Source organism: Nannobrachium achirus (assembly GCF_963921795.1).
Source record: "Nannobrachium achirus genome assembly, chromosome: 22".
Lineage (NCBI taxonomy): Eukaryota > Metazoa > Chordata > Actinopteri > Myctophiformes > Myctophidae > Nannobrachium > Nannobrachium achirus.
The window spans coordinates 26,952,646-26,968,459 of record NC_137829.1 but is presented as its reverse complement, the minus strand read 5'-3'; the positions used below and the strand labels follow the sequence as shown (position 1 = coordinate 26,968,459).

Genomic DNA, 15,814 nt, shown 5'->3' with positions numbered 1-15,814 from the left:
TTTAACAAAGAGCACATCTACAAGCTCACTACGCATCCCACTGCAACGTGTCATGAGCATGTAGATCTGCCATTCATCATACGGCGAAGTATCATATAATGGCTTAAGTAGTTAAGTGTGGAGCATCAAAACCTATAACATGTCTCTGCCTACGCGTCTCCCCGGGGTGCAGCTGGTGACCTTTTGTCTCATATTTCACCTTAGTGATCTGGTTTTCCACAGCGCACGGGGCAGGACAAGTGAGATTTATCAGCCAGGGGTACGGAGAAATAAAGCAGGCCCAGGCCCATATCAAAGGCAGGGCCTGGGCTAACAGCAGGGCTGCATATAAAAGGCATACAGAGACCTTTAGCAGACCTCCTGACCCTGAACACTGTCAACGGCTAGCTTCTGCTGCCGCTGCTGAAGGTCTCATATTGCTGTTCCAACGGTTGTCACAAAAGGGAGCAATGTCTATGATTAATGCTCTTAATCACAGTTTCATACTTCGGATATACAAATTACAGCAAATCTACAAAGCTCACAAAAAAGAAAAAGTTTAAATTCTATAATGACATGCCAAAAATAGGGACACCATGGTTAATGTGGTTAAACATAAAGGGAATACGAATATAAAAAAACTTGAGTGAACATTTTTAAGCCAATATAGTTAATAAAAATAAAGAACCAAATCAGTGAGTGTGTTTAGTTTAATTTCAATATGAGGCAACAGACAACTTTGCAAGCTTATTTTACTTTACATACAGTATCCTATTAGAAATCAAATGCCACTGAAATAATGATAATGATAAGTTGTTGCCAGGTTGGTGTTCACCTCAGGGATAGTATTTGAATGCCAAGCATTTGCGCACACTGGCACATGCTTTCCACTGGTACAAATTGAACAGCCAACGATACAAACAGTGCAGTCAGCGTTCCATCTAGCAGGACTGAGCCTCATAGGCAGCTTGGACAAAGCGCACTATTAAACCCTGGCAATTACAAGGATTCTAATGGCACTTTTATCTTAACGAGATCACAGTAAACAATGATAACCCGCCATAAAACGCTTTTATAATTCTGCCACCAGTTAATTATTCTGAGAGAGAGGGGGAAAAGCTAGAAGTGAGTTCCCGTTTCGCCATCCAGAGCATCCATATTTACTGCTTCCATTAAAAACACACAGATGTCTGGCTAACGGCTTTGTGAATGTTTATGAATCACGGATAATGAGAAGCAACATCAAACATCATCAGCCAGTGTCAGGTCATAGTACAACTATTCTTCCCACAATTAATGCAAAACACCAGTAAATGACATCATGCCGAGTTCCATATAGTCACTGTTGGGCAGAAACCTTGTATCTCCAAGTTTCAAATGTGTACGTTTTTTCGCAAGGTAAAGCCCTGCTTCATCAGACAAGGCCGTCGCACAAAAGTAGTGAAAACAGCCGATCTACAAGCACACAACGCCTTGCACCGCGAGGCATTGTGTGCTTGTAGATCGGCTGTTTTCACTAGTTTAGTTCATTTTTTTAGATGATATAAAAAAAGAATGGTTTTGGACATACAAGGTTTTCACCCGACAATGACGATATATTGGTGGTGGCTGAACAGAAAAGGCATAAACACTCTTACACAATATGATACTCCTGACGAAGTTTATTGCTGATAGTGTGCAACTTGACATGTTTTCTTTTTATGCCTCTAAACCCCTTCATTATACGTTATCTAAATACTTTCAATTGCTTTTGCGTGTGAAAAGAAAGCTATCTAAATAAACTTGCCTTGCCTAGACAAAATTCTTAAGACTTAAATATGCAGTGTGTTGACGCAACATGAATTTACAGTCCAGTCACGATTGGGACTTCCTGAAAGGTCCGGCTTCAGGGCAAATAGAATGCATTGTTTTTCTTCCTGTTATGTGTGTTATTGGAGCAAGTGTTCTCCTGCACAGGGGACACATCTGAACTGAACACAGCCAGCTCCATTAGCGGGCTTCGTCAGCCTGTTAATGAGCCCTCCAACGTGACACTACATGCCACATGCTGCTCTCTAGTGGCCCAACGGATAACATGTGACGCCATTAGGGCTCTCCTCTCGGGGGCATCATTTGACTCGTCTTCACGCTATAGGGGAGGAGCTACACAGGAGGAGGGGCAAAAAGGAGGGTGAGAGAGTCAGAGTAGAGGGAGAGGGAGAGAGAGAAGCCATAGGATACGATGAGAGTAGGAGGAGCTAGAGAGATGGGCGTGCAAGGGAGCAAGAGAATGAGGGAGAGACATACGTCTGCGAGGAGGCAGGAACAGGAAGGTCAGTGAACACAACACATGAGAGGGAGCTCCTCTGTACATGCGACCTCCTGGTAGAGGAACATTATGCGGGGAAGTGGACCATTCCCCATCACACAACCTTCTTGTACCAAAAGATGTCAGCGAACAATGTCATACCAAATGACTGCTTGGGCATCAAAGGGAGCGTTTTCACATAGCATTAACTCAGCACAAAATTAGATTTGCGCTGGATGCACACACACTTCTCCATGGCTGCACACACTTCTCCATGGCTGAGAGAACTTTCAAAGAGAAGCTGATTATTATTGATTATTCCAATCGTTCCCTTTTAACATAGACGGAAGGTGGGGTGCAGGAAAGTGCTTTGCATTCAGGCTCTTTCAAGGTCACAAGATAGGCAGACCTGGCTGCTGTGTGGCGAATGAGAAGTGCCAAGAGGTCTCGCAGTCGTTCCTGATTAAAAAGGATGCCTTCCACTTAACATGCACAGCGCAGTTGCGGGACTTGGGTTGCTGTGCTTTGTTGTCGTGGCCTACTGTCAAGACTGCAGGGTGGGGGTACTGGGGTGAAGAAGCAGATAATTCTAATGAGACCCAGCAGTGTAGTGACCTCTAGATCCACCTAGTGGGCCTCCCAGGAACACACACACCACACACACCCCCTCTCAGAGACGTGTGGTCCTGTCCCCTCCTCTCGCTTTCCACAACCTCCAAGCCCTTTCAGTATGGGCGAGACACAGCTGCAAGCCGGTCTTTATCTTTCCAAACTCCTCAGACTGTTCAGTTTCTCAAGACAAAATAACTGTCACAAGAGAGAGAGCATGGCTGCTAACAAATTGACTTGTGCAAGATACTGCCTATCATGGAACTTATTATTCAGGGAGTTTATCCCAAAATAAAACTCTGACCATGGAATTCACCAACCACCATGCATACTTTGCAGGTTATTCTCAACCACACCAACAGAGGGCACCACAAATTCATTTTTAAGTTATACAAATAAGTGTGTATATTATGTTTTACTTGATGTGAGATGAGTGTGGGCGTAATATGAGGATTGCAACGAACAGGACTTGTAATGAAGTTTGAGGATGCACAAACAGCAAGCATCCCCATCAGTTTTTAACTCGATTCAATGATGAAATACTAATTAAATGGCACTCTTCTGGTGACAAAGTTAAAAAGCCTTTATTGAGAGGCTTTGTTTTTTTCCCCTTTGTTGCACGGCTTGAGTCCCAAACCAAAGAGCACCTTCAATATACTCAATTGGACTTCTGAGCAGTACAGACCTTCTTTTTGACGACTAGAAAGGGAACCTGCAACGACTAAAAATACCAAAATGGGTACAATATTTCCAAACAATGTGGCCGGACAGTGCGTTGTAGGTTTGAGTAACATTCCTAGCGGCCTTTGCTGCGTGTCACTCCCCATCACTCTCCCCATTTCCTGTCAGCCTACAGTTCTATCAATAATAAAATGCATAAAAAAGATTTTGATGAAAGTATAATTTAGTTCCAACTCCAAATCCAGTCACAACTTTTGGTTTGAAGTTTTGCCTCATCACAGTTTGAATCCCAGAATTACTGCGTGCAGTTATATTATGACACAATTAAATGCATCCCGTTCGGAAATTATCGACAGATGTGCTTTTCGTAGCCACCGAAATCAATTCTAATGAGTACAAATGGAGATCTCTGCAGCAGTCCCACCATAGTCAGTGAGCAGATTGCTGAGCTTTGTTGGGCGAATGTAGAGTTTGTGTCCACAGCTGTTTAACACGGCGATGCCAAGAATGTGTGCACCTCCTCATTATGTGAGGGGGACCTGGCATATGGCAGTATTCTCTGTGGGCATTCACAAGGACAGGGCACTGCAGTGGGGAGGACACATGCTGGTTCCTACCTAACACCCCGCTGCATCGCTTTCCCACCAGCGCTGGTTAATGTTAACCAGGCCTGCAGCATGAGAACTCTCCTGCTGTTACCCGCCCCCCAATCCAAAAACTCATGAACACACACACACAAAACACGCTGACCGTGATGTGAAAGTCACGAGGAAAGAAAAAATAAATCTGAGTAATGAACAAACCTTCGGAGCCCATGATGAAGTGGTGCACGTCTGGCCCCGTCGACATGCGTGGACCCTGGCAACTCTTCTCCATCACTCCTCGAGGAGTCACCATCTTCACATGGACCACCTGAACGGCAACAGGACCGCAACATTTTTAACCCATTTAGGCCTAGAATTATTGAATGTTTTAACTATTGAAAAATAGCAGATATACAAGCTGTGAGCTTGTAGATCTGCTATTTTTGAAAAATCATGAAAATGTATGCAAATCTTTCAATATATATTTTTCAAAGCAAACGTTTGTAACTCAAATCTCTGCTTCTGGGGGTCCCTGGAACAACAAAAAGTTTGAGAACCACTGATTTAGAGGAAGGATTTAGAAGTCGGGTCAAAGATTGCGTCAACGATATTCAAAGACTTGCACACATTCACGATTTTTCAAAAATAGCAGATCTACAAGCTCGCAGCGCGGCACTCGGTGCCGCGCTGTGAGCTTGTATATCTGCTATTTTTCAATAGTTAAAGCATAAAACAATGGTTAAAGTGGTTCAAATCTAACGCGACTCGGGCACGTTCCAGGTATTTGAGAGTTAAAAGAAGAAACGAGAGGAAATAAGAAGCCGCCAGTCATGCACTGTTAAAGATTAACATTTTAAACCCCGATCCAGTCTCGGTTCACAGCCCGACTACCTGAATGTCACAATATTATTAACCCTTGTCGCATGTGTGAATGCACTGGATTTAAGTGTTAATGTGGGTTGCTAAGTAAAGGCCCGCTTTCTACTATGGAATAAAAACCTGTTATGTCCCCCACTGTAATAATGGCCAATCTGACCTCGTAAACCGTAAACCATTTATCCCACGATTTTTTTACCCATTTTTCACCCAGTGCGTTGCCTAAGCTGTAATCCTGCGCGCTCCTCTCCCTCTGCCAACCTGGGGAGAGCCCCAAACTGAGCTCATGCTTCCTTCTATGCATGAGGAGTGAGCCAGCGGCACACGGGGAGAACATGCACACTCCACACAGAAAGGCCCTTTTGCCAACCCCACCTAGGGTATGGGCACTGATGACGCGGAGGAGAGAACATGCCCCTCGCGTCCCCGGTAGGAATCGAACCTGGGGCCTTCTAGCTGTGAGGCGACAGCACCTGCGCCACCGTGGCCCCTATACTTGACCTCATAAACCCTTAGTGAACCAGACCCGAGTTGGCCCTGAACTTGGACCGCTGTTTTCCGTCTACACCAAATATCAAATAAATAGTCCATCTAAAAGCTCACAACAAGCTACAACGTGTCGTGAGCTTGTAGATCTGCCATCTTTGGCTAATGTTCCCCCCCGGAATGTGGATTGAATGGGGGTTCAAATGGTTAAATAAGAAGGGTTACGCACCAAGTCCTCAATGTTGCCGTAGATGTTCTTCTTCATGCCTGATGCTCTGGTGGCCACCCAGCCGCCCAGGGAGCTGAACTCCATGGAGTCCGGCTCATGGCCCGTACAGTAGCCGCTTTCATTGAGCTATGGAGAGAAGGGCCAGGGTTACTTCATAGGTTCAAAAAGTAAGCAAAAAGATGAAAGCTGAAACATAATGACGCCAGGTGGAACTTCTGAACCCACCAGAATGTTTTTATGTCGAGCGGACGAGGGGGTCCTACTCTGCTGTTGAATTTGACTATACAGTATACTCGTTATGCGTTTATGCCCAAACTCTGGTTTTATGGCATAATAGAGTTTTACAACTGCCTAAAATAAAGCAATATAAGAGCATAGCAAAATCAGAAGTAAAACAGACAGAGAGATCAGTATTTTAGATGTGTCTTGTCCAAAGTTCCATTTCCGTGCATAAGAACTTGGCTATACACTTTATAGATGATTAACATGTTGTCTTTGCCAGCGAGTTCAGCTCTCGGACCACCAGGTCACACTGCAGTTTAGAGCAGTGGTTCTCAACCTTTTTAGGCCATGACCACCCCCCCAAAAAAAAAGAATCATATTTGAACTGGGGACCCCGCACCCTGATAAGCACTTGGAATTGTAGGAGTGTAGATAGTTCGACTTGGTTCCACATAGTGAAAATAGCAGATCTACAAGCACAAAACGCCTTGCTTTAACTTGTAGATTGGCTATTTTTACAATTTGTGTGTCCCTTATATATTAAGTACAAATTACAAAGTACAGAAAATCACACTCACGTGTCACAATGGGATGCATTGTGAGCTTGATCTTTTGTTTAGATTGTAGATCGTCTATTTTCACTATAGTTGGTTCATAATGAACTATATACCTTACTTAAGGTAGAAATTCAAAAGTAAAGGACAGATACTCAAAATATTTACTCAAGTACATGTACTTCATTACGTCTTAGGCTGCAGACCTCCAACACCATTGCTTTGTTATCAGGAGCATGCACACTCCAGAGGTACCCCAGAAGAATGGGTACAGCTCTAGGTGCCATATAAAAAAATAAAAAATAAAATAAGACCTCTAGAGTATCTGAGCACCCCCTCCACCCTGCCAGGGGCATTGATGAAGAGATGAGGGTAAAGTCAGCCGTTGTTTTATTGCACCACTCCCCTGGAAGGCAGTTTTTAATGCAGACCCATCTGCTCGATCAAAAAGGCCCCCCCGACAAAACGAAAAAGGTAGACTCTGTTTGAGATGCAGCTCACGCGTTTCCTCTACATCAAACGCCTTCGCCATTTTTCTGAATTAGCTTGATGGTGCCATCTGCTCATAGCCGCTGCCTCAATCTCTACCCTTCAGTGCTCTGCTCCTCGGCGGAACTCGGCACAGAACGTCGTCCAGGTCCACCGAGCGCGGAGCGGATTTGAGCGCGGCAACCAGAATAGTTAACCACTTAACTCTACATACAGGGGTCTATACTAGGCCTCCACCTTTTCCCCCCAATACACCAAATCTCTTCACAAATATAGCAGATCTACAAGTTTACAATGTCTCAAGCTTGTAGAAGAACGTTCGCCTAATATGATTTGGTCAGAAAGAATAGGGATGCAAGGTTTCAAGCGGTTAAAATCGGAGCACTCATTGGCGCACAATTGCGCAGTGTAGCAGACTTTTATAATGGATGATATGAAATGGCTCAACAATTTGGATGGTGATGGATGCATAGTACTTACTAATCTCTCCAAATCCTGACCAACGATGCCAGCCTCAACATGGGCAGTTAAATTCTTCTCGTCAATCCACAATATGCGGTTCTGCAGATAAACACAAAGAAAGAAAGAAAAAAACAGAAAAAAAAAATAGACATGACTGATGAGGTCATAAACTTTCATTACTCAGGCCTCAGCCAACATAGTTTATGCAGAGGAACATAAAAGAAAATCCCTGGAGAATGCCTTTTGAGTTTATCCAAAATGAAAAGCAGCCTTGGAGGCCAACCATCTGATACAGGTTAGAAGAAGGAGCGGATCTTAATGAAAATGTAGTTGTGTTGACAGTATATTCCCAATGCCGTCCTCTGCAATCAAAAGATGCCTTCACCTATTAAGTTACCGTCCTAAATTGCTCTGTAGCTACAGAGGCCTTATCTATACAGCGGAATTAAAAATGTATACAATGTAACAGTTGTATAGGGAGAAACTGTCAAGTGATTATTATTTTGTTAAAATAATTGTTAATAGCTACAGTATATATGCTGTCGAGTGGCAGTAACTGGGGTATTCCCGTCTCTCCAGCTCTTTAGTAAACAGAAAATACATTTTCAGGTCAAGCTACTAGTTTCCTCCAATCGTGAGAGCACTCATACAGGATAGGAAATAAACAAATGAAATTGCAAGTGATGAAACAAATGAACGAGCAGACAAAAGCTGGAAATGGACCAAAAGCTGATAAATGATCCTCCCTCTTGATTGGATGAAACTGTTGTCCCACCTGAAAATGTTTGTTTTTTATTTCTACTAAAGAACTGGAGCGACTGGTTACTCAACAAACACTCCATACGAGAGCGGAATATTGAGCTTTTTTTTTTTTTTTTACAACCACAAAATATATATCTTTCAATGCACCTTTAAGCGAATCTCACGCTCAAACATGTTTTTTAAACACGATTCAACAAGAACAAATCTCCATGAGGAAGGTTGCAAGCGTAGTGTGTTTCGAGCAAGATGGGCTGGTGGGGAGGGGACAGAAGTTAGGCTCCTCAAGGTTAACCTCTGTTTAACATTCAACCCCACAGAAACCACGCTTATATTAGACATTAGGCACGAGGCCTACACCTTCGCAGCTTGAGCTCGCTTCACACCTGCAATCAATTATTCTCCAGAGGTAGTAAAGACTGTGTTCCTGCCATGTTCCCGCTTTCATGTGCCTTCCTTGGAACCGTCTCACCTCTGACCCTTGACACTGCACTCTGGTCACCGGTGTCAATGTCGGCTTCCTAACTGGTAGACTGCCAGTGTCTGGGCAGCATGTATATCATGTCCCCTGCATGCCACATCAAAGGGCTATACTGTAATAATACAATGTTTTTACCATGGCCGACTACATTGTGGTAAGAAGGATGTACCTCAGATGCTGATATTTTTAATAATTAATCATAACTAGACGGGTGCCCGCTGGGCAGAATAGTCACCATTGACGTCCTGTTATGCAATGCCCATTATATGCGTATAGTTAGATAAAACCTTTCTATGGCTTTCTGACGGTAAACTTCAAAAGCAATTCCAGAGCAAAATTGTTTATTAAGTGTGCCTGCCATGCAATGGCAAAACACTTATTGTAATCCGCCATACTTAAGTAAGTAATGTCGCCACAAAACTTCGGCACGTAATAAGTGCCGCACGATTTACGCCACCGCCGCAATATATACATCAAAACGTACGGCTCGGCCGGGAATGGGGTGCTATTACTTTTCTAAGAGAAAAGTTGTATCGTTTAATTGATATTAATTTATTAGTGAATTAATTTTACCCATTGACTTATAATGGGAATCGCAAAAACTCACATTCAATATTTTTTTTCTCGCAAACCATAGGGGCTACAGTTTCAAAACTTGGAGAGGAGATTTATAATGATATCAAGGATTAAATAAAAAATAATTTCGTCAGTTGGCCTCATGGTGGCGCTATAACAGTCCACTTTACCTTTCGGCCTGTAACTCTTGAACCGTGGGTCGGAAAATTAAAATTCCTTTTTCCCTGGATTCCTTGGGTCATGACGCATCTCCTCATATAGGCCACGCCCATTTGCGTCAGGATAGATTTTCCGCCATTTTGAATTTTCTTCAAAACACACTTTTTGCTCCTTTTCCTACATATTTTCTCCAAATGTCACAAAAATCGATACACACGATCTATGGACTCATGCGATAAACATATTTAAACGATATTTTGATAGTCCATACCGTTCTTCCGTAGCAGGGTTCCAAAGTTAGCGGGAGGAGCCCGTTTTGTAAGAAGTAGCCATAAATCACAAACGAAACATCCAGTCAACACCAAATTTTAACCACAAGTGGGGGGCGCTATACTGAACATATACCCAAAAGCATTTCCACTTCGACCCATAGTGGGCACCACAAACGCGCAAAACGTAACCGTTTCATGCCAAAACGTGTTTTTCAGGGGGAACGACCCTCTCAAAACGAAACACTAACACCAACCGCTACACAAGGTTGCACAGACTTAGCGAGCTGCAGGCACACTTAAAATTTCTTAGAAATTTTCTTTTCTAGTTTATAGCATTCGAGTAATAAGAATTTAATTCCCCCCCCCCCCCCCCCCCCCCAAATGTTGTGGATTAACCCTCACCATCTGCCTGTGGAGGGCATAGACAAAACACATCTCCTCCAATACACATGGAAGTCACCAAACACTTCTTTTCACCTGACAGTGAGGAGAGAACGTAAAACCCATGGAGAAAGATGCCAGTTCACACAGCTCCACTCCCTGCAGAAAAAAAAAGAAACGCCCCAACCATCTCCACAGTGGTGGGGTGAGTACACCCTCGCATTTTATACATACAGTCCAACAATTACCTACCATCTGTGAGGTATCCAGAGAGACAATGGAGCGGGTCTCCTCTTGGGGGCACTCTAGGGCACTAGAGACACTGGTCCCTCCTGGTTAAAAGAACAATGTGCGACAATAAAACATTCATCACTGGACTAGCTGCATTTTTCAACAGGGCTTCTTAATTTGACATCTGTTGGGTGCATTTGTAAAATGGCACTGCAAGCAACAGAATAGCTGTTAGCTGATACATTCATTCATCATTCATAATTTCTGTGACTTCAGAAAGACAAAAGCTCAAATATTTACATTCACTGATATTTAATAAATATTGTACATTATTATATTTGATTTCAACTTTTTGGAACCACAAGACTGGACAAACTCACCTCCATAGGGAATCAAACAAACATTGTGTTTGCACGCCAGATCCACAACTTTCACCACATCATTGTGACAGTCTGTGAAGGTATGTATGACAGTAATAGTGAAGCACAGAAATAACCATTGCATATATTTGCCAACACGTGACACAAATCATGAAAGTGGCTTTGACTTGGACCATATTGACACGTCGGCCATTTTGCTCCAACTGCATACAAGCCAATCCAATTACACGTAGTAGTAATACAAGTAGCAAAGGAAAAGTGACCCACAGCATTGGGACTATAGAAGACAATAAACATGCACAGAGCCATTAAAGCAGGAAGACAAGCAGATAGGCAGGGAAGCTTCAAGGCAACGACGGCTCAGACTTGCCCGGGGCGTTCATTCTTGAGATGGAAGCAGAAAGCATGAAGCTAAGGTCTCTGGGGTGAGATGTGCTGGATCAATATGAAGGTACTCTGACCAATCGCAGCCCCCACATCCATTCACACTGGAATGGTGAGTGTGTGTGTGTGTGTGTGTGTGTGTGGGGGGGGGGGGGCATATCCACCTACATGGATGTGCTTGAGTGGCCTCAAGCGCTTTGTGAGCCAGTGAGAAATGCCTCCACTCGAACACATTCTGCCGTCCAATTAAACACAAGGCTGTAGCCTGTGGATTACAGTTCAACAGAGTAACCCCCCCCCCCCTTTCTTAAATTATACAGCCAGACTTTGAGCTACTACTCTGGAATGCAAATTACAGATCTCAAAAACGACAGGCTACACTGGAGGTTAAATTGTGTGTGTGTGAGTGTGTAAGAGAGGGAGAGAGAGAGCGTGTAGGCTTAAAATACCCAAAATAAAATACAATGAAAACAATTGGGACCTTCTCCAGTCTCCAGTTGGAAAGCCAGTTATGCGATTTCCTGCCCATTCGGGAGCCTGCTAATCAAGTTTCAGCTATTAGTCAACTCTCATTTGCATGCTAAAATAGTGGCAGCCATAACGACAGCAAACCAATCTCAGGATCATAATTCATGGGTGTAACTGTGCCGGGCCAGAATGTGTAGTATTGGGTGTCAAGCGTCCTCCCCCTGACGCTTCTTATTAAGCCTCCACTCATACATATTAATATCCCCTCGCCTCTGCAGAGATTAACCCTTTAAATCACCCGAGCCAACAGGGAGAACAACTGCGTGGTGTGGCAGAAGAGATGAAAAAAATGTTTTTTTTTTTTCTTTTCGTTTTTTTTTTAAATAGCAATGACAAAGATTCTGAACTCACTTGGCCATACGACGAGATCTGGAACACGGCCATATCTCCCCTCTCGTAGAGCGAAGATCTCATGTAAGCAGTGGCCTGTAAGACGATCCATAATCAGTTATCACAGAATAAGAAATCACAGAAATCGGAACATAATGATTTATAGTAGCATTAAGAACTGTGGAGTAAAGTCTCAACGTGTGATGCCACTCTTAAAACGAACTCTACTTTGTCGTACAACAGTGTCACTCACCAAAAATAACAGATTTTGAATGAGTTATTTTTGATGAGTGACGGCATCAAAAGGATTTGACTTCTCGGTGGACCCGCCCCTTCCCAGCATGCCTCACCGTGGGCCCGGAACACCCGGTCATCTACTTCTTGGGAGAAGGGAATATCCGTGGAAGTTAGAGCTTCCACAAAGGCCTCGTTAAGGTTGGGAGGCGATATGGCACTAGCATTCAGAACCGGCTGAAACAAAAAGGTATTGAAGCTTAGCTAACTAACCAGTGCTGTGATTTATTGATTACAGAGGATTCGGGGAATAAGCCCGATTTACACTCACCGCTGCTGGAGATTTGTGGTTTTGTATATTGGCTCCAAAGGTGCTTTCAAACCAGTCTTTTAGACTAGGCATCAGCATACCACTCACCCTATACCTAGCACATGTGGAAAAAAGACAGAAATGTTGCTACAAGAAAGGGCTGGACAATATATCAATAATACATTGGGATAATATAACATAATATCATTATATGGCATATGTTGCTACAAGAAAGGGCTGGACAATATATCAATAATACATTGGGATATATAACATAATATCATTATATGGCATAAGTGATGTCTTTTCCCGATTTTAACAACGTATTTTATACTTTCAAAGTTTCTAAAACAGCAAAAACTGATGATCTACAAGTTCACATAATAGCCATTTTCTTAAAAACATTCAAAGAGAATATTATCACAACATAAATATTGATATGTTTGGTCAAAAATATTGTGATATTAGAATTTTGGCCATATCACCCAGCCCTACTACAAAATTCAAAAAAGATAACCAAAATCAAGTTTCTGCACTCTTAAACGTGTTTCAGTGTGCGACTGGTCGAGGCAGCCCTGTGTCTAATGAGAATAGAGTGTGCGGTTATTGGGCAAGCAGCAGAGCATCAGTGGCGGTGCTGTCCGTGCAATAGCTCGGAGCTGTCCTTGCATAATTGAGCCGCTGGCACAGCCTGGGCCACCCCATCAGGGGGACTGTTGTCTGCTTCTGTCCAAGCGACCATGAAGCACACTCTTTAATGAAAACAGCCTCTTGTCACAGCGAGCTGAGGGGGAGAGGCAGGAGGGAGGAGGAGAATATTCACTTGCATTCAGCCTGGGCTACTGTAACGTGGCCCAAGTTTGCTTTTCAGTCGAGATGGCCCGAGCATAAAAAACCCAAAGCTGTTTCAAGTCAATATCTCAAATAAAAAAAGAAAAAGAAGGGGGAAACATTTGCTTTGCAACATTCCGTTCTATTTGATGTATTACTCAAAATGCAGCTCTGCAGGCACACAGTGGATCAGATCCCTGTGTTTGCAGCCTGACAGACAGGCCTGTCTGTTCAAAAACCCATACATCATGATTACAAAAACAAGACCCATCTCTGCTGGTGCCTCTGCTGCTGACAGAGATAAAAAGGTGTAGAACAGAAGATGCCAAATAAAAAGAGTGATCCATTCTGGAACCATAGTTAACTGAAGCCAAGTCTGCACAGTAAAAGCCTTGGTGTTAGTTTAACGCCGAGTCATGTAAAATGGACTCAAATGGAACTTCTTTACAGGTCAACAGATCTTATTAGGTAATCAAGGTCTATTTGGTCCATTTTGGCACTCTGCAATATCCAAGATCAAGCAGAGGTTTTTACTGTGTCACTAAAGATTGGAGGAAATGTTTAAATCACTGCTCCAAGAGATGTATAGATAATTAGTAACATAACAGGTTCCATCAATTTTAAAGTATATGAATGGTCTAAGGGACACAACATCCCTCTGTTAGCAACAGAGTAAAAGAAAGGCTAACAATCACAGCCAGTGAGTGACCTTCTCAGTTGACAATGACCAATTCAAATGCCAACCACTAGATGGCAGTAGCACCACATTCTTGTGAGTGTAGGAGAGGAAAGCAGTGGTTTCAGCAGCATTGTTGCTATAGTATGGCTTGTGAAAATGTACATTGCAGCATACCTGCTGGTACTTGTGTGTGGAAATACAGTAAAATAGGTGTCTGGAATAACGATACACGCGCACACAAAAGGTACACCGAAACCAGTATGCATTTCCCACACCAAAATAAGATTAACAGTTAGTCAATGATCTGGTATTAGTTTTCCTATATCATTAGTTGTCAAAAAATAAATGTAATAGCATACTACCTTTTGCCAAGGAATTCAGCTTGACCTTTCTTGTTGAAGACAAATTTGGAATCGCTGTAACCCCAGCCATTCCATTTCATAACCTCTTGCCTGTGGGAAACAAAGATTGGCAATTTTAAAATGGTGACTCATGCAGTTGACAGTTGCTGAAATCAAGAGGGGGACATGGAATAATAGATAGATCAGAATATATCAGAAGAAGTCACATTGACATGATATAGTCCACTTTGTGGAGGCCAATAATGTCAGGAGAATATACTGGAAGCTACAGTACAATGTTGTCATTGGTCAATAGTCCTTTTTATCCACATGAACTGGCAATGTTATAATAGGCAAACATTGTGCAAAAATATGCAGTGGGAAAACATTTGAGTCACAATGCGTTGCAACATCAAGTGAGCTTGTAGATCGTCTAGTTTCTGCAAATATATTTGGTGTAGAGGGAAAACAGATTAGGGGACCAAGTATACTATTATCATGAAGAAAAAAAACTCAATCATATCGTGGAGATTTAATTTATCATCAAATGTCCACCGTCATACACTGGGATCGGATGATCAATTCACCTTTGCCGAGCTGCATATCCTTTTCCGGTATCACTTAAACCCTCTATAATTCTTAAAACACGCCAGTAAAGAACGTACTTGATACAGTCTTTTTTTCACTCTCTACCAAATCTCTTTGCCAGAATCTACTTGTGAGCTTGTAGATCTGCCATTTTTGGGAAATGTTCTGCCCCAGAATATGGATGCTGGGGTTAAATATTTTAACAAGTAAGTATTTTAAGAGTTTCAAGCATATTTTCTATTAAATATATTATTTTTGACATGATAGTCGTGCCATGTAATTCTCATAGTCCCATATGGTTGCAGATAGTTACACCTACAGATAACCTGTGTAGTAGCTAGCTAGCACCCAGGGAATATGGTGCTAGCTACTACACAGAGCTCCACACGCTGGTAACCACAGCCTGTTGTCATGGTAACGTTTAGCAGGAGGAGCAGGAGCAACACATTAAAACAACTGAGCCAACAAGACAGCTAGGCTAGCCTAATCCACCACCCACTAGCCCTGCAGTGGTGGAAAATAATGATAATGGATCATCATAAGGCCACCGCCACACAGTCAATCTGGAGTGCAAGTTTAACACAGAATGTAAATAGTGTCAGGTAAAGAAAGGAAAAGAGAGCTAGAGCTGATTGGTTCATGGATTGATTAGTTGTGGCATAATATTAAGCGCACAATGGCGTTGCTTGCAGAGAGAAACCAATCTTCAGTGAGTGACACTGTTGTACAACGAAGTTGGTCCATGTCTGTACTTAAAAGGTCACTGTATGGGGTGCCTGCTGGCCTACTGGTCCAGGCGAATACCACTTAGGCATTGCCACATAGGCATGGATGCCTGGCGGCGGCGCCGGTTCGATTCCCGATCGGGATGACCTTTGCTGCCTGTCACTCC

At 42.9% G+C, this 15,814-nt stretch overlaps 1 protein-coding gene across 1 annotated transcript in view; it reads right to left on the bottom strand.

Annotated features, from left to right (window-relative positions):
* agps (alkylglycerone phosphate synthase) overlaps nucleotides 1-15,814 on the bottom strand; it is a 38,442-nt gene that overhangs the window by 18,459 nt on the left and 4,169 nt on the right. The window contains exons 2-10 of the mRNA XM_080753219.1: nucleotides 14,356-14,445; nucleotides 12,505-12,598; nucleotides 12,290-12,410; nucleotides 11,961-12,035; nucleotides 10,698-10,769; nucleotides 10,339-10,418; nucleotides 7,477-7,557; nucleotides 5,732-5,857; nucleotides 4,360-4,468 (exon numbers count right to left, since the gene is read on the bottom strand). Coding sequence (XP_080609345.1) covers nucleotides 4,360-4,468; nucleotides 5,732-5,857; nucleotides 7,477-7,557; nucleotides 10,339-10,418; nucleotides 10,698-10,769; nucleotides 11,961-12,035; nucleotides 12,290-12,410; nucleotides 12,505-12,598; nucleotides 14,356-14,445 — 848 coding nt within the window. The remainder of the gene's footprint in view (nucleotides 1-4,359; nucleotides 4,469-5,731; nucleotides 5,858-7,476; nucleotides 7,558-10,338; nucleotides 10,419-10,697; nucleotides 10,770-11,960; nucleotides 12,036-12,289; nucleotides 12,411-12,504; nucleotides 12,599-14,355; nucleotides 14,446-15,814) is intronic.